This window comes from Poecilia mexicana, unplaced genomic scaffold, assembly GCF_051168715.1.
Source record: "Poecilia mexicana isolate PSO_F unplaced genomic scaffold, ASM5116871v1 scaffold_22, whole genome shotgun sequence".
Classification (NCBI taxonomy): domain Eukaryota; kingdom Metazoa; phylum Chordata; class Actinopteri; order Cyprinodontiformes; family Poeciliidae; genus Poecilia; species Poecilia mexicana.
In genome coordinates, this window is record NW_028263391.1 from 11,708,284 (window position 1) to 11,730,226 (window position 21,943).

Sequence of the window (21,943 nt, forward strand, 5' to 3'; positions counted from 1 at the left end):
AACCCACAACGTTTTGACAAGATCACTGCTCTTTCCGCTGAGCCACAGTAACTGCACAGAGGGGAATAAAATGAAGGCAGTGCGACTCCACAGTAACAACGTTGCATCTGAATAACCTCTGGGACTATGTCCTTTTTGGATCAAACAAATCATCACACAAGCCTCAATCCAACTGCGAAGGTGAAGAGGTCATGACCCAGGCTTGTTATTCAGGCACAGGAAGTGAATATCTTGCCGTCAATGAGGCCATCTGTTCGATTATCCTGAAGCTCGGCCCAAACTGAAGAAAGAACTGGCCTCAACTTTCCCTTTTGGTTTCGTTTTTATTTGATGTGAAATGTGTACCTTTATGAAACTTGAGGTTAAGATTAAATGTCAGAGCCTCATAAAGAACAGCTTCATCCTGATTTTGTTCTGACGGGAGAATCCTACAATTGAAAGAGGGCGTATTTTCTTTTGACTGTATCCTGAAACCCTGACCTAGTTTTGTCTTCAGTCAGTAGAAAAATGTAAAGTTTAATCGTCTCCGTAGAAGACTATAATGCAGCACATTGGAAACTCTGAACTCGAATGCCAGCACAGAGCCGTATTGTGTAAAAATACTCTTCAGACAGTTGCATAACTCCAGCTACTGTGAGAAATGCATTCAACACCTCCTACACTTATCCTGTCCGATTCCCAATCATACAAACATCCAGTATCTTCTAGCTGAGTCCAGATCTACTACTGATGAGAATCATGTTTGAAATAATGTAGTTTCTGGCAGTTCTGTAGGTTATGATGCCGGATCTCTGTGATTCTATAATTGTCAAACCTCTCCTCTTCCTCCCACATTTTTCTGCTGCCCATTTCTCCATTTCCATCTGTGTTTCTGTTGCCTAGCAACAACTCATCGGCAGCCATTTGTGGCAACGCGGAGAATTTTTTCACCACACACACCCTGATGAACTGCAGAATAATCTGTGGTTAGTCTTCGATAACTGTTATTTGGGGGGGAAAAAAAGAAGAAAAAAAACCTATGGCTTCTTTTAATGGTAATTTTGCAGCACTTAACTTTCAGAGTGTTTTCTGATTCTGATAATCGAGGTTCCTTTTAAAAAATATGTTCGGTGGGCCCAGCAGGACATCACACACACAGAGGATTTGATGAGTCATCTTAAAGCTCTGCCACCCCCACAGAGGAAAAAAAAACAAAAAAAGCACGTCAGCTCGTCTACAAATACACAAACACCCGTCGCCTTTAGTTCATGAGATTTTATTGGAAAAACAAAATGTAAAGACTAGCATTGTACATCTTGGAATGCAGATCAACTGAACCGAACAGGACAGCTGGACTGGACCGGGCCGGGCTTCGCTGCACCCACACGCACACAGGCAAACTCACACACAAAAACAAGGTAGAAATGCTGCAAAGCGCCGACCCTGTCCCCCATTAAGCTGAAACTCGCCCCACCACGTGGAGTCATACACACACAGCCTTCGAGGCAGCAGCCTGCACCCGTCTGCAGCGAGATAACTCAGATTTCACGTTACTGTGTCTGTAAACATCCGAACTAATACTCACACTGGTACAAGCGTTGGTGCAGATGTAGCCTCAGAAGCTGTGCTTGTATCTAATCATCTTTAAAGCCCAACCCATCCCTCCATATTGGATAAGACAAAGACTGCCAAAGGGGCATTTCACCCTCAAACAAAAAAAAGAAAAAAGGTAAACACACAAAAGGATAAAGTGATTAATAGACATGCCGGAAACAAAATTTAAAATTAGTTGTTTATTCCATTTTAATTTTTCTTAAAAATATCAGTCACCGACTTTATTTAGCCAAGCGAACGTCTCATTGGTTCGCTCCCTCCCATCCACCCCTTTCCTCCTCTGAGGTCCAACGACAGCTTTCTGTCACCGAGATCTCAACAGTAACCCATGTTAACGCTGCATGCATGAAGGGAAAGTAAAACAACAGGACTTTATAGAAGAAAAGGCAGTTGACCCGCCCAAATCATCATGACATCAGGCAGATGGAACCAAGAAGCAGAGGAGCAGCGGCTGAACGAGGCTGCTCGTCTAATGAGCCGAGATGTGATTGGTCAGCTCAGCGCGGAGGGGATGGGGAATACAAGCCAGTACATGCAGATTATTGGATTTTTTTTTTTTGCCTTTACCTTTTTTTGAACTTGTTTATATGGACAGATTTTCAGTATTCCAACATTCAGTTTAAATTGTCTATACAGAACAGCATGATTAAATGTAGATTTTTGCAATAAGAGGTAAGTGAAACATTTGACTGATTCTTTGTAAGTTCAGTTCATTTGGCGGTCATCATCTGAACAAACTCTGTGGAAGAGAGAGACAGAAAACAATCAGAATAATGTTTTTATTCGCAAGTCGCAGAAGCTGTTACACGCGGCCATTTTGGATCGGATACCTTCATAATTGACTTGTCCATCGCCGTCGATGTCGGCCTCCCTTATCATCTCGTCGACCTCTTCGTCCGTAAGCTTCTCTCCCAGGTTGGTCATTACGTGACGGAGCTCTGCTGCACTGATGTATCCATTACCATCCTGGACAAGGCGCACACGGTTGGTCAATTATAACACTCACTTCAGTCACATCGGCTCTCACACACACACCCGGGCCCACCTTATCAAAGACTCTGAAGGCCTCCCGGATCTCCTCCTCACTGTCTGTGTCCTTCATTTTTCGTGCCATCATAGTTAGAAACTCGGGGAAGTCGATAGTCCCATTGCCTGGAGGACAAGTCAGACAGACATGCGTTATGGCACATTTTTACCTTATGGGTCCCTGGAGATTTTTGTGCAGTTTTATTTTTGCAAGTTTGCAAACATTACATTTGGCCAGTTTGTGTATTTTGGGATAAAATTTGCTTGTCTAAGATGTTTTATTGTTTGTTTCTAACATTAAATTATTTTTAATTAGACTAATTGATCAAACTATTAATATGTCTGGTGGGGCTTGGAGTTAATGGCAGTCAGAAGGAATCGTGGGGCATGGGGAGGAACATACTATATTGATAAACAATATTACAATGCCAGTGTGAGCTGGTGAACCATTTTGTGTCAGTGGAGTTGACTATAGATTCAGGAAAAACAGGATCAGGTCAAAACAAGTGGAGGAGGATAGATATCTCAGTGTTCACCTGACAACAGACTGAACTGGAGACAACAGTAAACCTGTCTACAAGAACAGACCGAGCAGGCTGTACTTTGATAAAGTTTAAGTCCTTCAGTGTTTGCATCTTCTGTCTGTTGAGTGTGTGAAAGGCTGGTTCTGTTCTGGGGATGGCAGTGAAACCTCTAGAGATGATGGTCCAAAGAGGAATTCAATAAAAAATAATAATAAAAATAAAAACAAGAAAATTGGATCTTTGTGATTTCAACAAGTCATCACAGCAATGCTTTTCTATAATGCTGTTTACAATCAGATGAGTGTTGTGTGATATCCTCAGCAGAAGCACAGTTCTGCTGCTGCTAGTCTAGAGGAGCTGAGTGAGGAAGGTCCGTTCATTATATGAACGGGTGTCAAGACATTTGGATGACTGTCACAGGAGATTGAAAGATTTATTTTCTTTGGACAGGATTTTTAATTTGATGTTTTTGGCTTTAATATATACATATTCTTTCAAACTGGTTTATAACAGATTTTATCATAAAAATTGTTAAATTTTATACTTTGTATTCCATACAAAAATGTTTAATTGACTTTACATAGTAAAAAATTTGCTTAGTGTAGCATATTTTTTGGTGGGTTCTTTCCACACACCATCACATCAGGTTGTATGAAAACGACTAAAAATCTGAATGATTGGTGAAAAGATTCTGAACGGCAGAAAGTTTAAAGAAAGCTGCGTACCATCCGCATCCACCTCATTGATCATATCCTGGAGTTCAGCTTCAGTTGGGTTTTGACCCAGTGACCTCATGACTGTGCCCAGCTCTTTGGTGGTGATGGTACCATCGCCATCTTTATCAAACAAGGAGAAGGCCTCCTTGAATTCTGGGCAGGAAAAAGAAGATGACAATGAAGACAAAATACTGACAATTAAGCTAAAATTTCAACCCGAAGATTGAGAAACAGGGTTTGAGTTGACTCGTCTTACCAGCAATCTGCTCTTCTGTTAGTTGGTCGGCCTAAAAGGAGACAGAAAAGAGTTGAGGATTCAGAACAGACTTTTTAAGTCAGTCACATATGGACACTAACGAAGCACGTCACATAAAAGCTCCCATTAACCAAACCATTAGGTAGATTCCCTTAATTCTGCTGACAACCTTAAAGTCTCCAAAGCGGATATCTGTGAGGTCTGCCACCAGTTTTGCAGCTTTTGGTTCTGGCTTTTTTGCTCCTGTGCCTCCAACTCCTCTCCCATCAAACCTCAACACTGACCCTCCTCTGCTCTGCTTTACGTCCAGAATTCTTCCTTTTGTTCCTCCACTAGAGTCTCTGGTTTTCATGCTGACCCCATCCAGCTCCCCCTGGACCATCACTAAGCCCTCAGCCAGGAACTCGGCTTGCTTGCTATTCTGCACACTCTGTTTTTTAACCTCCGCCAGCTCAGCTTTGGTCCTCTGCAAGTTGTTCCTCAGGTCCTGCATTTCACGCACCAGGCTGTCCATGCGGCTGGAAGAAGTGTCCATCAACATCTGCAGGAAGGCCCTGTAGTTCCTCTCCTGCTGCTGGATGAGCTCCCTGTAATAATGTTGCTGTTCGTCTAAGAGCTCATAGACCGTGGACAGGCTCACCAGCTCATCCTCTGCCGAGTACATGGCCACTTTCTGAGGCAGCATAATGAGGGAACAGTGGCAGGAAGGGCAAATATCCCGTGTTATGGCTGGATGGTAAAAATAATGGCCAGACATCTATCATTCGGTCTCAATTGACAAACAGGCTGAGAAGTACCAGAGAAGCAGCGTATCCTGTCATCCCAATAATTGTGTCAAAGAAAAATATTTCAGTGGCTGGTTGATTTTAATCCTCCTGGGTTTGTTAGATGGAGGCCTGAATGGTGAAAAGGTGGCTGGAAAATGGCCAGACCCGTCTTTCAGTCCTTCTAGAAGCTGATGGATGACAGAGGTTTCCACAATCCCAACGGATCGGAGCGACCTGACAGGTGGCAGCTCTCCTCCTTGATCTAGATGACAAGCTGATGTAACAGCTGGCTTTTCTGTTGACGCTGTCCTGGCAACTTGTCCATCTATCCGTCTCTCAATAAGTGCAACCGTCAATCATTTTATAGGTGTGGGCGTACAAGTCCAAACGCTGTCCTTTCCCCTTCCCTCGCTGTATCCACACCGTGCTGGTGGCACGGTGTGGATTCCTACCACCTGCAAACGCCACGGCTGAACCGTGGAGCCGCCGTCGGAGTGTGCGGCCTCTCCAATGGGCTCTACAGATGAAGAGTGTGAGCAGAGGCCAGGAGGCCATGCTGGTGGAGGGTCGGTCAAACATGTCAGGAAATTGATTTTAAGTGTGTGAGAGTAAAAAGTGTCCGCACCAGAAGGGGTCACAAGCCTTTTCTTTGTGTCTGCATGTATGTGCTAATCTGCAACCTGTCAGCTCCCAGCTACAGTTGCATCTCCTGGGAGGGATCAGTTACCCGTCAGCCAACCTCCTGCACTGCATGGAGCGTCACTTCATCCGCAGGCACTAAATGTGTGATTCACACACACACAAGCCCGTTTTGGTATTCACTCTCAGGACAGTTAAGATTAAGGTAAGTTAACCAACTTTTTTTTAATTCACTGCCCTGGACCCGTACAAATCTTCTACTTATAATTCCTACCTGCCGTGCTGCACAGTAATCTGGAGAGATAATACTTTAGCTATTTATCATAGGACAATAAAGGAAAAAAAACTATACACCAACTGTAAATACGAAAAATAAAAAGCAGCTGACACTGATTAGATTGAATCACTTACTTATAAATGACTACATCATAACATTACTTTATGATGTAATGAATATAAAAGTAGCTTGAAGAGGATGCATCATAATATGGGAATCATGGTTTCCTCTCCATTCTGAGAGCTGCTTATTCCAAAATAGTTTCTAGGGAAAGTAACACAGGAAATTAAATGACACAAAGCAAAAATGCATATAAGGATATACAACATGACGTCATGCAGCTGCAATATTAGTGGTAAATATTGCATTGATGTTTTCTGCTGTAATAAATCCCCATATTCTTCAGTAAAGCTTCCAATATTCTCCGATCTCCAGAGTTTCAGGCATTATTTGTTGGAGGAATGAGAGACTGTCATCACAAAAGAATGTAACAGCCAACAAATAAAACTGTGACAATAAAACTTGAAATTCCCATTAAAATGTACAATAATTTCCCAGCCCCACATTAATGTATTTAGCCTTTGATTTTAACCTTTAAAAGAAATTGTAAACTTGTGGCAGGGATTCCTAACTGCCTGTTTCACGAGGAGCTGTGATGCTTTGAGAACACCGAGCAGAGTCTTTACATCTGTCATTTATTACCTGGCAACAGCCTTGTAGTCTCCATTTATGACCTTGTCTCCAACAAACAAACCAGAACACACACTGATTTTAACCCTCTGCTTTCATAAAACGCCTTTGTGTCAAACTAGCGCTGCACTGAAACCACTCTATTAATAAGATTGCTGGGAAATAATTAAGAAATTAATTCATACAGGTATTTTTACAACCAAGCAGCTGCTGGAGAATAATAACTGATCCGCTCAACGATGTTTGACGAGCTGCTAAGACCTCACTTAAGGTAGAGAAATGTCTAGCTGAAGAGATCATGTTCCTGTTCCAGCAGATGGTACAAGCCGAGGAGGGAGTCTGTACAGCACACTTTTAAAACATTTAACTCTTTAACTGCCTCCAAATGGTTGCAAAAAAACGCACAACTATTCACAAAACTGAAATGGAAATGATTGAATATGGAATAATTAAATTATTCCTGAATTAGCGATTATAAAATCAAATATCAATAGGTTTGTTACAGATGCCATCAAGCAAATACACAGACACTTGTTTGGCAGCTGACATGGACTGGAAATATAAAGTGAGCTTTGGCTTAGATGACTCCTAATTAATGACTACAATTATTATAAATAAACCATCAAAGTAATTCAACTCATGTAGAATAAACTCTTGAATAATAAAAAAAGACACCTACAGTTTTACTTTTTTTTTTTTAGTAAAACAAGAACATAGAAGTCAAATTATACTTAAGGGGGGAAAAAAACAACTTCAACCCATGATCTGGTGCTGATCCATTTCATCCAACTATTTACAACAGGTAGATGAAAACAGATCGGGTATTTGTAAAGAAATCGAGATCAGATTACTGACACAGGCCTCATTATTGTTCTATCCATTGTAGAACAAGTTTTCTTCTACTGTCTGCATTCCTCTTACGAAGTGGATGGATACTTTATTAGCCGAGACTATCAGAAATGTAACTTTTTGTGGGGAGTGGCAAACATCACCAGTTTTCTCCCCATCAATGGAGAAAATATACATTTACGTTTTTATCTTTGTGTGAATCTACATGCTTTGAAAACCTGCTGCACTTGAATTTCTCCACTGAGAAGCAATAAGGTTATTTCTATTCTAAAAGACTTTGCAAATAAATCTTCATTCATTCACTCTGTGTGTTCTGCCTTCATCCCCTCATTGCTGTTTAATCTTTATGATCTTACTCTTTTTCCCTCCCCTGCACATGTCCAACCCATCGGAGCCTCGACAATCTACCTATCCCTCAGAGATGTTCCTTTCTAATTCCCTCCACTTTTGTTCATCTCGATGACAACCTGAACAGCCTCTGCTCCGCTCACTGCTTTCTATTACTACCAAATCCCCAAGCCGTTCAAAATCACCGGCCTCACTGATTTGACTAAATCTGTTTCTCAGAGGCTAATGACATTACTCAAAATTGACTTGGTCAGCATCTACACTTCCTTCCAACCTGGAATCAGATTTTTTCAGCAGCTACTTTCTCCTTGTCCTTTAGAGAACTGCTGGCAGAGACGTTTCAGGTTTACTGGCGTGAATCCTTGTTCACAGATTTGTTTCTCTCTGCTTCCAAATCAGAGAAACTCCCCTGCACAGATAAGGTCAGGGCTAATTACTACCAGACCTTTTCTGGTTGGAACTTGTTGCTTACTGCTACAGATGATTGAAACCTCGTTATCATTCTGGCCTCACACACAAACTGGGGCTCTTCTGGCTGTACTATGTAGCTCTTTGAGTCACAGCAACACCATATTCCTCTCTTTTTGGGTTATTTAATGGCTGATGCTTAAATATAGCAGCCTGATTTTTTTCATGTGGTAACCTTTGCTCGCAACCTGATTGTAAATCTTCCTTTTCGCTCCTACAGCTTGTAATAAACTGTTACACATCACCCCTGACAATCATCTCAATATGCCCTCTCAGCCTATAGTGAGTCACAGCAGATGACTGGTCTCCCTGAGCCATGGTGGCTCCCTCCCATTAACAGGAAACATTTCCTCTCCACTGTCCCCACATGCTTGCTTGGAAATTACCTAAATTGTATTCTCCCCCACACCTCCCAAGTGATTTTTTGTTTTGCATGTTCAGTCAATGTGAATGACAGGATAGTGCAGAACCTAAGCAAAAACTTTGTTTTCAAGTCAAAGTTTAAAAGTCGTCACTGGATTTACAAATCATTTGCAACAAAACTGTTGCTGAATTCGACTAGGTTATACATATTTATTACACAATTGGATTATCCTACACTGATCAAATAGTTTAGAATATAATCCAGTATTGCTAACACATCATTTCAGTGCGTAAAAAACAAATAAAGGGGTCAAATTTAAAGCTCTCTCGAAATTGGGACTTTGGATTGAGAGGAGCTGAAAAGCACTGGTCAATCAACTCAGATCAATTAATGTGTGGTGGGCGGCAGGAAGAAGGACAAACCCAGGGCGTCATTACTGCAAGAGTCGCTACTGACCCCAGGTACTTCAACTTTCTGTATTCCAGCTGTCTATCTCATTCAAACACATGGGTCCTCACTTTATTCCCCTCGTCTCCAGAGCACACATATCTCCACCTATCCAGGCTCTGTTTCACTCGCTCCGCAGATAGCGATCTGAATTTTTACACACAGCGTATTCAATTCTGTGGTAGAAGCAGGAAGATTCAATTTCAGTCTGTGTCTGACTATAATGTCCAAATATAGTTAAACATATTATGAAACATGCTTGATTTTGACATCCATTACAAAAATGACTTCAGAAACGTAGAGAACATTACCCACTCGACCTTCGCTCTTTTTTTATGTACTCAATTCTCACATTTATTATTAATATGAAGGCTTCGGGGTGAACATCAACTGGACCATTTTCTTAAAAAAAACCTTTTTAAGAAAGAGGGGGAAAAATGCATCGTTGACCGACAAGGCGGCTGTCAAATGCCGGAAAATCATTCATTGGACGGGGTGAGGTAATAGCTGTGATGCTAATAAACAGAACGGCCACAACCTATGAGTGAGGGTAGCATTTTTACACACCTAACAAAGCCATTCTGCGGTGCTTCCATGGCGAGAAGCTTTTAATATAACCCACAGCGTCAACGGCTGTCAATGGTTCAAGTCGGTCCACCCGCGTCTGCCTGGCTCGCCCCGTGTGCGAATCACGGAGGCACCGGGATGTTTTAGCAACGATACTCCCGAACCGAAAATGAACCTCATAAGTCACCGCAAAACATTCTAATTTTAATTCGCACACATTCGCAAATTGCACTTGGTTAGATACTCACCATGTCTGTGGGAGTTAGAGCTGTTAGCCTGCCGGCGGTTGAGGAGAGAGGAAATGGACGGGTGCCACTGAGCGTTGCTGCTGCTAGCTAAAGGCGGGGAGACGAGGCGAATCACCGCTCTGCTGTTCAACTGTATTCATCCGCACTATGGAGGAGTACAACTTTACTCAGCTTCTGGGACGCTGTTAGACAAGAAGCCATGATGGGATTTAAAAACGTTAATATTTTTTCTTCCTTCCAGGGTATATTGGATAATTTCATTAGCTACCACAAGATTTTACTTTATGGTTAATACCATGTGACGTTGCTTAAATATTTCCTCATAATTCTGGACGGTCATAGGTGCCGGTGGTCCTAGCCCCTGTCCAGAAGAGATGACACTAAATTATTTTCCTATAATATTCACTGGCACAAAAACCACAACTAACTGGTTCCTTGGACTAATTTCAGTTTTTACCTTCACCATTTTACTTTAGCAATGAATAAAATTAGCATCATTGTTGAATAAAACATGAATAAAAATACATATTTTTATTCATGTACTTTTTTTCTCTGGTTTCTGTGGTTTGTTAATGTAAAAAAAAGTCTGCTGTGTCTTTTTTTACTATGTGGAAGTAAATGCCTTATATTAATAAATTAAGCACTAAGGATGAACAGTCCTCAGTTATATTAAAATATTCAATTACGTAAAAAAAAAACTAAAACAAATACTGTTAAAAAAAGATCTTTATATAAAAACAATATCATGGCACCACTTGCAAAATTGCATCTGAAAGAACCACAACACTTTTAGAAGTGTGTTGTCAGAGTTCACAGAAGCTAAGGTGTTTGGTCACAGTGCACAGCACCAGGCCCAGAGAAAAGTAAACACCTAAAGTAAACTCAAACAACTCATCAACTGTCAAGCATAGTGGAGGAGGGCTGATGATTTGAGACTTTGAATCCAGGAGATGTGGACACCTGGCAGACAAACATGAAGTTCTATCATATTTGAGGCCATTTATCAGACAATTCAAGCTTGGACCAAACCTAACATTGGTTCTGAAATCCGTTTAATCAATTGTTTTTATTTTTCCAGATGACTGTAAATTTTAAAAAGGTTAAGGGGTATTGTAGAGAGAATTCATTTTGACTTCCATATAATGTCCACATTGTTGCATGAGTGGCTTCCTTTTGAAATAATGCTTTTGCTTTAAGTGTGATTCTAAGCCTGAGTACATATATACTGTTGTAACTTTAGGTATCAAAATATAATTTTAATTCGTGCTACACTAATCTTAGAAACACTGCTTTGCAGAAACAAAACACTTTTAGGTCTATTGCTATAACAATACTTAGGTTTTGGGGGGGGCGAAATCTCATGGGCTTTTTTAGTCACCTTGCTTGCACGGTCACTCGAGAGTGATGGACTATTTTATGTTACGCCTACTTTTATTCAAGCGGCAGGATACGGATCTAAGCGTCCAAACTCTGAGCGCTGAGGACGCTTTGGCTTTGCTTTTGAAAGACGTTCTCTGATTGGATAAGACAAACCCGCATACTCTCCCAGTGTGAAGGGGCCAGTGATTGGCTCACAGGGATCTGCAATGCGTCAAAGCACGGAGCGGCAATGAGGGCAACGTCTCCACAGCGACAACGTAGTAGAAAAAAGAACAGGTGATGACTCGCAGGTAATCTACAGGTGTGTTGCCTAATAAAGTGGTGAGCCTCAGACCGAAAGAAGGAATAAGACCTTTGCTACCACGGAAATACGGGACAAAAGTGAAAGTGAGATTCTCTACTTAAAGTTTAAAATCCAAAAACGTATAACAAAAAAATTAAATAAAAAAAATTATAAATCAATTTTTATTACTGAGAAGATCTTTACAATAACAATTTGTTGTATATTATAACTTTGTACTAAAGTATTGTAAAAGGAAACACCAAAATAAACAGCCACCAAACAAAACATTTGAGTGCTTTCAGTCTTCCAGCAGTATATCCAACTCCTCCAAAGGCAGTCTTAGTCGGAGTTCCTTCTCTGTCATTAGATCCACAAACTCCTGCAGGTGGTCAGGGAATAACTGCACCGCATCCATATACAAACCCTGTTTAATATATACAAAGTGTTAGCACACAGAGAAGATCAATTAAATACATAAGTAAAATTAAGGTAATTTTTAATCTGAGTTTTACCTTCACCCAGGGAATGTTTTGCAATGCCTTGTAAAATATCCCTCTGGCTTTATCTACCTTCCCCTCTGACACCTATATTGACACAGAAACACAAGATGTTTCCTTTGAAATACAATTTTTATATAATAAAACAACATAATTAATCTAAGCAGGCTGGAAGTTAATCAAGATGACTATATGCACAGTTGTTGCAGCTGTTCTTGACGGGTATTAATTGTGGCTTTGCATATGTTATGAGACATTTATCATCTCACCAGGAAATGGATGTACATCCTCCACAGTAGAGGACAATGAGCACCGATCTCTGTTGACGTGGCGCCCTCGAACAGTCCGCGGATTCGGTTGCTGAGACCATTTTCTGGCAGAATGGGCAGGGCCTCATCCAAGCAACAAGACCTACGAATGATGTTAGCATTTTTGACTTAATTTGTTTGTAACAAGTTTTCATTTATACAGTCTTTGCTAAAAGAATGCACACCCTGTTTACGTTCAAGGGTTTTATGTCTCAAAATATAAAGCATTCAGTCTGATTAATAAAAATCATCACCATAAGCTAGAGTTGGTATGAGAGCTTCTGACGGCTTCACATTCGACTCCTGAATATTAGTGAAGACAGCAGAGTGACCGCAAGGTTCTGCATTTGCAAATACCACAAATTTGCATAACAATTTAGGAAGTTAATGCTAACTTGAACCTTCATGCACTGAGGCAATAGAGTACACCCCAGAGAACAGACTTTCTCCCCTCTAACAATGTTGAGTCTTTTTCTGGAGGCTATTATTCTTTTTTGTTATTTCTCCAAGCTCTGAACTTTGGGTACATTTTCTGGGAAGGTCATCAGTTGTCCTAAATGTGTTTTTTTTTGTTTGTGAATGAACCCTGTAAAGAACCCTGTAAAGATCAGATTATGTCCTTTTTATGTAAAATTCCAGAGCTGGAGGAAGGTGTAATTTCCTCTGGTTGTATTTTTGTTGTTATAGGAACATACTCATCATCACTTTCAGCCTCACCTCTGAGCTGCATCCACCAGCTGCTTCCTATGCTGTTCAGCAACAATAGCAAACAGACGGGGTACCACGCTGCTGCTGTTGTCTCTGGTTACAGTGTGGAAAAACCGGCGTGCCCGGCCGGCGCTATGGTAACGGTTCTCCACCTGAAACACACAGACGCTTCATCATTTCTGACCACTGCTTTAATTTTAGCCTCTGAAGGGGGAAGATGTGTTTTTTTTTTTAGGAGCAGACCTGAATGTAAACACTCCACAGGGGGGCGCTGTACGGCCAAGCTGAGAGGGAACAGGTAAGCATCTGCCTCAGTGTTGCCAAAGTACACACACCGACAGTATTGTTGTGTCTGAGCAGAGCCGCCTGTTGCACTGCTAAAGCCTCACAGTCTGAAGCCAACCAGCTGACATGCTGGCTGTGGACGGTACGACTCGGCCGGACGGTTGCCTCATCGTGGTCAGGCTGCCTTTCGGGTGTTAATGAGCGGTGCAGCTCCTCCATCCTCTCCCTGGCCTGGCTGTAGACAGCAATAGCAGCTTGGATGCTCACTGTTAGGTACTGAAACAGAGCGTAGCAGCCGACCAGGCCTCTTAGCCTCAGCTTATCTTCCTGCGGCTCATCTTGGGCTGCTGCGGCAAGCGAGAAGAACCAAACCAAACAATGTTACTGGAACGTCAAACAAAGTAACCAATCTGACCTCAAAAGTTGTAAAAAAGTATTTCCACCCCCCTTACATATTTTTAATGTTTCTTTTCATTTTGTCAGACCCAAATGTTTCATATTTAAACAGAAAAAGAAACAGAGTATAAGCAAAAAGCTGTTTTCTAATGAAGGCTTCATTTGTTCAGGGAAAAAAGTTATTATCCAAGTCCTGAAGGAGCAAAGTTATTAGATAATTTCAGACTTCCTGGACACAGATGTCAAAGATTTTGTTTTCCCTTCTGTTCTTGAAATTTAGGAAATGGTTATTGGCCTTTTGAGATCTTTTAGCCTACTTCAGGCAGGTTCTATTTAAATTATTTATTGATTCTACAGATCTGTGTTTTACAGATGAGAATAAAATCCAAAAAACACAATTAATCCTGGCTAATTCATTGTTTCCCTGAAAACTGCTTCTTGGATTTACTTTTATTGTCTGACTTGCATATAATATTCTGTGGAAAGTAAAAAACTGCTTTGAAATTCAGCTCCATTTAAAATAAAAACTTTTAAATCTATTAATTTCAATTGAAATAAATCAGTTTTATAGACAACAATATTATAATAATTAATATGATTTATTATTTTAGCAGAATTTGTAATATCTGTTGTTTGTTTTAAAAGTGATTAGAAATGCACATTTTTGTTAAAAGTATTTGCGTTACTCATGATCCCGTGAAACTTCATTCTGTTCTGGTTTATCACCGACTCGTTTCTCACCTCAACAGTCAGAATGTGACTGAAACCTTGACAATGAAATCTGGATGGTAATTCTCAGAAGTGTGTGCCCTAATCAGACCAAACTGAAAAGTTCTCCTTGGATTCAGTTTGTATCTCTACACGGAGACAATAAAACACAGGCCGCTCACCGTTTCCGTCCTGCTGATGATTCTGGGTCTTCTGGTCCAGAGATGACAGGCTGGAGCTCAGAGCCTGATCATACGATCTCCTGGCCTTCAGGATTGAAACTGGGGTCAAGGTCTGGGAGGATGAAGACGAAGATGTTCCTTCTGCCAGTCTGGTCAGCACCGCAACAGCTGGCGACGTCGTTACGTCAGCGACTCCTCCCGGCTCCTTTGCCGAGTTCTCTACCTCCAGCTGGGACCACAGGAGGCACAGCTCACACAGAGCAGGACTGCCAAGGCCCCTGGTTCCTCCCATCGCTGTCGCCGTGGAGAACACCTTGCGAGCCTCGTCCAGGTTGCCCAGCACCCACTCCAGGTGTGCGTACTCCCTCCACAGCACCAGGGACGAGCGATTGTCAGGTTCTTTGAGGAGTCTCTTGGCGACCCGCTTGCTGCTCTTTCCCTGAGCGCGAAGCCGCTTTTTGTTGCCGCTGCGCAGACAGTGCAAAACCTAACAAATACATAAAAATATGTGGCTGAAAAGTTTGAAGGCATTACTTTATGATAGCATACAACCGCCTTCAACTTCCTCCTGTATGTTTTTCAAGAAGCATAGTTTCTTTTTGTGAGTTTTGTAACTTGTAGAGACGAACTACTAATCTTGGCCTCTATAAACTTAAAAACGCTTTGGAAGAAAACAAAGAGATGCGTTGCAGGTGAGGCTTGTTTCTGCACTGCTCTGGGTCTACCTTCAGCTTCTCGTACAGCATCCAGCTGAGAGACAGAACGGCTCGATGGGGAGGAGGGAGGAAAGGCTGCAGCATGCTGAACACGTTGGTGAGAAACTTCTCACCCTGCTTTCCAAGCCCCAACCACTTCCTGGTTCCTTGGAGAGTGGTCATGTGACCTACAGGGTTAATCCCCGTCTCAAGGGGGTTAAAGGAAGTCAGAGGACGCTGGAGCGCTGCACCTGTGAGACACGAAGGAAACATATCTGTAATGGTAATTATGATAATTGTAGGCGATCGCAGACTCCTTTAATCTAACCTTTTATGCACATATCGGCTTATAAAATCTGCTCCAGATTAGCTACAGCAACTAATCTACAGTATTTAAGATATTATGGTTATTATCACATTGAAATGCTATTTCCAAAGAACATGTTAAATATTTGTAAATATGTGTCAAAGTGTCTCTTATTGATAGGTGGTATTTAGATGGATAAAGGATCTATCCTTAATAACTGAATTTTGATAGATTCTTAACAGGCTATACGTCTGATTTATTTATGCAGTATAGATTATTAAAAGATACCAACTCACTTTAAAATGTCTTAAAAATATTTAGAAAACTTCCAGTTATTTTATTACCTTGAGTGAGCAGTGAGAGGTTCTCCAGTAGCATGCTTGGCTGATAGGGGGCAGCAGAGAGCACAAAATCCACCGGGAAACCCAGAAAGGCCAAGAAACTGAGAAGAAACCGCAGCTGGAGTTCTGGTGAAGTCAGACAAATAAGGGATGGGCCGATGTCATCAAACAGCACCTGGTCACGGAGAAAGATGATGTTTCGATGAGGTAAATATCTTCAAACTTGTTCCAAGATCGAACTTCAAACATCATTAGAAAGCAGCACCTGTCTGTCAGGGTCCTCACAGTCCTCCTCTGATTGGCCTTTGGCTTTGTCAGGTCTCCAGGGCAACCAGTGAGCTGCTTCACGGGACGACTCCACTTCCAGCCAGACGGTCCCTCTGGGCTGGCTCCGGTCTTTCACCTCCTCTTCGTCCTCTTCCTCCTCCTCCTCCTCCTCTTCCTCTACGTGTGGAGAAACGGAAAGCAGACGGAAACACAGAAACCTCTCATTAAAGGATTTGTAAACCAAACTCATCCTACTTGCACCTTGGAGCTGTGAGGCTGTCAGGTACAGCTCCATAAATTAGAATATTACTGAAAAGTTCACTTATTTCAGTAACTTAATTCACTAAGTGAAACACTTTCTATAGATTAATTAATCACAGTCAATGAAATCTATTTACTTAAGATCACACTATCACATTAGACCAATAAAAAAAAAATACAGAAATATGGAATAATTGATAAGTATGCGTTCTACCTATTTAAAGTTTGTTATTTTCAAAGAGTACTTTTAATCTGACTAACGAGTCTCAGTGAACCGCATATCCCAATTTATTGAGATGTAGGTGAATAAAAGCATCTCACCTGCAGGGGGCTGAACCCATCCTCCTCGCTCTTGTTGGGTCATCCAGGCCTTCCATCCTCGGGCTCCTACCTCCCCAACTCTCGCCTCTCCACTGTCCCAGAATGTCTCAAAGAAATCAACCTGCAGAAACGGGAACAAAAAGTAACATTTTCTGCCTCTTTTTGTCCTTTTCTAAATAAAATATCCTCAACGTGACTCAGGAATACGACCAAATAAACTGGATAGTTCCACATTTTCAGTTGCAAATATTAGCATACAGATCACCTTCAGCCAGATAAGTCATTGTGGATGATCACCAATCTATACAGTCTCACGAAAATGTGGTTAAATGTCTCTTTAAAGTTACACTGGAGACACAAAACATCCGTAGCAACCAACAGGAAGAATTGGTTGAGTTTAAAGTGGCTGGACGCTGGTGGGGCTTTGCGGCAGCCATTTTGGAAGCTTGGTGTTAGCCTGAATTATCCTATCAAGAGCCATTTTATGTGTGTTTATGATTGTTGTCCAGTTGGAACCTGCATCTGGCTTCTGAAGAAAAAGAACTGATGAATCCGGATGATTTGTACATGAGCGCAATTATTAAAAATGATGATCAGTATTCCCACTGAGTGCCCAGTGTTATGAGTATCAGATGATCCTATAAGAAGGTTTTTGAGTAAGAAAACATTACATTTCCATCAATGATCCCACTAATACATAGAGTTCTACACAAATTCAAGCAGGTTTTCTCAGTAGTCCCTAACAAATACAGATTAATGTTCTTACTGTTGTTTATAATGTTCTTGTGTGTGTGTGTGTGTGTGTGTGTGTGTGTGTGTGTGTGTGTGTGTGTGTGTGTGTGTGTGCGTTTGTTTGTAATACCTTGTGGGGACGATTTTCCTGACATATACTACGTTGTGGGGACCAATTGCTCCTCGTGAGGACCGGAGCCTGGTCCCCACGAGGGGAAACCCTGTTTTTGGGTCAGGGGTCAGATTTAGGGCTAAGGTATGAATTGAGTTTTGGTTAGGGTTAGGGTTAGGTATGTGATGGGTAGGGTTAGGAAAAGGGTAAAGGTAAGGTTTAGGCTGTAGAAATGAATGGAAGTCAATGGAAAGTCCCCACAAAGATAGCAACACAAACGTGTGTGTGTGTGTGTGCGTGTGTGTGTGTGTGTGTGTACCTGCTGCTTTGTGGAGAGCTTTTTTACACTGTCAGGTTTAAAGTAGCTAAAATCGATCATGGCCTGAAACAAAGAAATCGCCTTCTCACAGTGACCAGACTGCCGCAAGAAATGACACTGCTGGGTGAAGATATCTGGACAGAAATAAAAAGAAAAAAAAGAAAAGCTCATTTGGGGACAAAGGTTTTAATGCTGCTCTGAATCATTTTATGAAAGGGAATATTGCCAAACTTGTGCAGGAAATTAAATGAAAGCCTATGTATAGTCTCAGATAGTCAGTAAATCTTACCCAGCATATCCTCCTCTATTCCAGGCAAAGCTGGGTGGGATACCATGCTGCCGTCTCTCACAGCGCTAAGCGTGCTCAGACACTTTCCGTATGCAGAGTTGACTTTTGTCACTGAGAAGCTGCTGAAGTAGCTCTGAGTAAAAAGCAGATATTTCCTCCACAAGGGGGCGCTGTTTGGATGGAGAAACACCTAGAATATAGCATAGAAGCCCACAAATGCATGAAGAAAAAAAATAATCAGCCGACATCTCAAAAAAATGAACGAAGCCACAAAATTTACCAGTTTCTTCCATTCTTTAGCCAAAGTGGAGGGTTCCCAGAGATCCTGGCAGATTCGGAGCCTCTCGAGCTGCAGAGCGACGCAGGTGGGGTTGGTTTCCACGGCTCTGTCTGCAATGCTCAGCTTCTTCTCCAGAATCGCCCTGTAGGACGACTTGCGGCGCTCTGCCAAATCACTGCCCTGCTGCTCCTCGTCACCCCCAAATGCAGCTGCACTCAGCTCGTCCTAAAAGAGAGGGGGAAGTCCAGATGCAGTAGTAAACTTTATTATTATTATTATTTTTCTTTTTTTACCATGGATTTATATTCTACAAGTTCTATAAACGTACAAAAATGAAATGTATAAGAAAGCTTTGGTTTATTTTGAAATTAGAAGACCTTGTTTGTGAAAACTGTGCCCTATTTTCACATCTTATCCTTTAGGTTCGATGGAGATCTTTATAATTTATATGGCAACATATTCTTCTCAATTACCTGGTAGCGAATGAACTCTATCCACAGCTGTGTATCTGCTGGCTGCTCCCTGAGTCGCCGGTTAAACTCTTCGGTCCTTCCAGCCACATACTCGGACTTTTCCTCTGTTTCTGCGACCGGCTTCGCGTCGTCCTGAAGCAATGGTCCCTTCCCCTGCATCCACAGGGAGGTGGACGAATCATACACGCCAAGGGGGTTTACTGACGTCTGTGCTTTGCTATCTGAATGACATCAGAAAAAAAAACAATGTTTGGTAACACTTTATTTGAAGGGGGGTGAATAAGACTGACATAACACTGTCATAAACATGACATAACACCTGTCATGAACATCAATAATCCTTCATGAATATTTATGACTGTTGTCATAAAGCGTCGTTCGGTAAATTATGACACTTTTAATACAAAGCTGACATTATTCAAAATGTCTTTGTTATGACATCTTGACATTAACCAAGAAATCATTACTGATATAAATTTGTTATAAAAGTATTACTGATTGCACTTTAAAAATTAGGTAACTTTATGTTATTAAAGGTAAAGTTTAAACAGTAATGATTTCCTGGTTAATGTCAAGTTGTCATAACAAAGACATTTTGAATAATGTCAACTTTGTATTAAAAGTGTCGTAATTTACCGAATGAAGCTTTATGACAACAGTCATAAATATTCATGAAGGCTTATTCATGTTCATGACAGGTGTTATGTCAGTCTTATTCAACCCCCTTCAAATAAAGTGTTACCCAATGTTTAAAACAAACATTTAAGAACTCTTGAGTCTTACTCAAACAAAACCTTTACTTGGATCTTGTAAATCAGAATAGTCTGTGATGTTTTGTTTAGTGTTAACATCCTTAAATCATTACCTAACTCATGTCTTGTGTTGTCCCGTTCAGCGTCACCCAGAGGGAGGAAGGAGGTTGAGTTGAGTACATCCCCACTTTCTGGCGTCGCAGGGATAACGGGAACAGGAGGTGCAGCCCGCAGCAGCTTTCGAGTGGCTACAGAAAAGTACCTGTCAGCTGCATTCCCATTTACCCCGACTTTCTTCTTCTTCTTTGTCTCAGAATCCTCCCAGCTGACTCCCTGCCTGCGAAAGTCCAGACCTAAAGAGGAACTTCCTTTTCTCCGATACCTGAGAGAGAGAGACGTGTTGTCATAAAGCTGCAGTTAATTGTCTTACTTTAAATTTAGTTAACGATGTTGTGCAAAAGTGTCACACTGTCTTTTATTGCCTTATTTTAACTTTTTGGAAACAGCACAGTGTTTTTGATTGATTTCAGTTTTTCTTGAGATTTTGAACACTACACTCAATATGTTTACAGCTAATATCAATTGATAAACAATGGTCAGGGTATTAACACATTTTTTATGTCTTTATTCTACAATTTTTAGGACTTAAATTTCCAGTGCTCTCAGGATCCTTTTGTTAACTAAACAAAAGAAAAGTTTAGAGAAATCTCTGTGAGAATATGTGTGCTACCTAGCTACGTCTCCTCTGTACAGGGACTTATAAGTCCAGTTGGCCGGGTCTGGTTTACGGTCCACACAGAACGGATTTTCTGTAGGCGACTGGAGGTCATCCAACCATGTAAAACGAGTTCCTAATGACGCAGGCTGTTGCCTGCATTAACACACACATACACACAAAAAAAAACAGAAATGTATAACTGAGGAAAGGCTTTTAGTTTCTATAAACATGAGGAGTATTTCTCCTCACCTAATCCCCTCCTCTTCCCTCTTGAGATCACTGGGATAGATGGTTTCAGAGTCCGATCCACTACTGCCCGAAGCCCTCCCACTCTTTTTTTTGTGCTTTTTCTTCTTTTTCCTCTTTTTTTCACTCTTCTTTTTCTTCTTCTTTGGAGGCCCATCCTCCTTCCCACTGCTTTCCCCATCGGAGCATGTAATATCCCTGCCAACACTGAGTTAAAAACAGAAACATCAACTGTAAAATGTTATCATTCAAATGTCCTATACAGCATTTTCAGAACCTTATGTAGCTGTCAGAGTCATACATGCTTTTGTAGTGAAAACTTAAGATACCAGAAGGTTACATGCAAAAGAAAGATCATTCCTACCTTTCCTCCCTCTTGTTTGGCTGTTCAGTGGACTTTTCTAAAAAACGACTGTGAAGGGAGAGAGCATTTCCAGCCTGAAAACTCTTATTGTTCAGCCAGTCTAATTCTGGAGGGAAAACACACAATTAAATTGATTATTATTTATTAATTATTATTATTATTTTTGCCTGATTAGAAATGTGAACTGCTTTTAGCTGTGATCGAATGAGAGGTGACGTTAAAGACCGTTGAAGATGTTTATTCTTAACAACTGATGAGCTCAGTTTTCTTTCAGGTAAAGACAAAAGGATGTTAACTCGAATGCACTAAGACGTAAAACATGCGTAACATGAAGCAACGAATGTCCACCTTTCGACGAATCTTCAACTTTGTTTTCCGATACTTCAGCAAACGCTGGAAAAAGAGCCATGATAGCGTCGCACATACGCTGGATGTAAACAGTCGCAGGAGTATGACGTCACGTGGTGGTTGTTTCGCCCAGATTAGTAATGTGGCTTTATTATGTCAATGGTTTCACTATATAAACGAAAAATAAATAAATAAAAACACAAAAACATACAAATGTCATTAATACAATTAACACAATGTAAACTAAAAATATTAAACGAAATAAAACAGACGAAAGAACAAGCATAAGAAATAACAAATATTTTGTCAAAGATGCATATAATTATTTTATCTCACATTCTTTTAGTTGATTTAGCTTTATATATATATATATATATATATATATATATATATATATATATATATATATATATATATATGCATTTATTTTTATATATTTGTCATCACTAAACTATAAATAATCGCAGTTGCATTTTAAATATTTATTGCTTTTTAAGTACACCAGAAAAATGCCAGACATGCCATTATAGGCTTATTATCCTGTCGAGGAGCCAGCCATTATGACAAGTTACTTGACATGTTAGTCCATCTT

General features: G+C 40.8%; 2 protein-coding genes and 2 long non-coding RNA genes across 5 annotated transcripts; 2 read left to right on the top strand and 2 right to left on the bottom strand.

Moving 5' to 3' along the window:
* Positions 1–1,239: 1,239 nt before the first annotated feature.
* Positions 1,240–9,907, bottom strand: calm1a (calmodulin 1a). Its single transcript, XM_014995720.2, has 6 exons — positions 9,780–9,907; positions 4,116–4,146; positions 3,869–4,012; positions 2,639–2,745; positions 2,424–2,559; positions 1,240–2,332 (listed from the first exon to the last, which is right to left on the bottom strand). The coding sequence occupies exons 1-6, from the start codon at positions 9,780–9,782 to the stop codon at positions 2,304–2,306; spliced, it is 450 nt and encodes a 149-aa protein (XP_014851206.1). The 5' UTR covers positions 9,783–9,907; the 3' UTR covers positions 1,240–2,303.
* A 1,703-nt stretch (positions 9,908–11,610) lies between these two features.
* nrde2 (NRDE-2, necessary for RNA interference, domain containing) lies at positions 11,611–21,622 on the bottom strand. Of its 2 annotated transcripts, none has more exons than XM_014995714.2 (19): positions 21,352–21,622; positions 21,004–21,109; positions 20,643–20,846; positions 20,406–20,546; positions 19,789–20,057; positions 18,924–19,144; positions 18,451–18,675; positions 18,171–18,360; positions 17,882–18,015; positions 16,719–16,839; positions 16,135–16,313; positions 15,873–16,044; positions 15,252–15,472; positions 14,527–15,013; positions 13,199–13,584; positions 12,965–13,107; positions 12,209–12,350; positions 11,955–12,026; positions 11,611–11,866 (listed from the first exon to the last, which is right to left on the bottom strand). In XM_014995714.2, the coding sequence occupies exons 1-19, from the start codon at positions 21,425–21,427 to the stop codon at positions 11,741–11,743; spliced, it is 3,615 nt and encodes a 1,204-aa protein (XP_014851200.2). In that variant the 5' UTR covers positions 21,428–21,622; the 3' UTR covers positions 11,611–11,740. The 2 variants fall into 2 exon arrangements, with proteins under 2 accessions (XP_014851200.2, XP_014851199.2); XM_014995713.2 differs by having other exon boundaries at positions 13,199–13,587; positions 21,352–21,621.
* Positions 15,946–18,604, top strand: LOC148152805 (uncharacterized). The gene is made up of 4 exons (XR_015761976.1): positions 15,946–16,076; positions 16,188–16,419; positions 16,725–16,860; positions 18,471–18,604. It is a non-coding gene; the product is annotated as an uncharacterized LOC148152805 (long non-coding RNA).
* Positions 18,983–20,137, top strand: LOC148152806 (uncharacterized). Its single transcript, XR_015761975.1, has 3 exons — positions 18,983–19,128; positions 19,819–19,896; positions 19,990–20,137. It is a non-coding gene; the product is annotated as an uncharacterized LOC148152806 (long non-coding RNA).
* Positions 21,623–21,943: the final 321 nt, after the last annotated feature.

Excerpts from the sequence above, each read along its gene's own strand:
- calm1a (XM_014995720.2), bottom strand. Across the intron at positions 2,746-3,868 it reads CAATGAGGTGGATGCGGATG|GCAATGGGACTATCGACTTC; the intron begins GTACGCAGCTTT and ends CTTGTCCTCCAG. Across the intron at positions 2,560-2,638 it reads CCTTCAGAGTCTTTGATAAG|GATGGTAATGGATACATCAG; the intron begins GTGGGCCCGGGT and ends CGCCTTGTCCAG.
- nrde2 (XM_014995713.2), bottom strand. The coding sequence starts at position 21,427 with ATGTGCGACGCTATCATGGCTCTTTTTCCAGCGTTTGCTGAAGTATCG. Across the intron at positions 18,361-18,450 it reads CTAAAGAATGGAAGAAACTG|GTGTTTCTCCATCCAAACAG; the intron begins GTAAATTTTGTG and ends GCTATATTCTAG. Across the intron at positions 15,473-15,872 it reads CCTCTCACTGCTCACTCAAG|GTGCAGCGCTCCAGCGTCCT; the intron begins GTAATAAAATAA and ends CGTGTCTCACAG.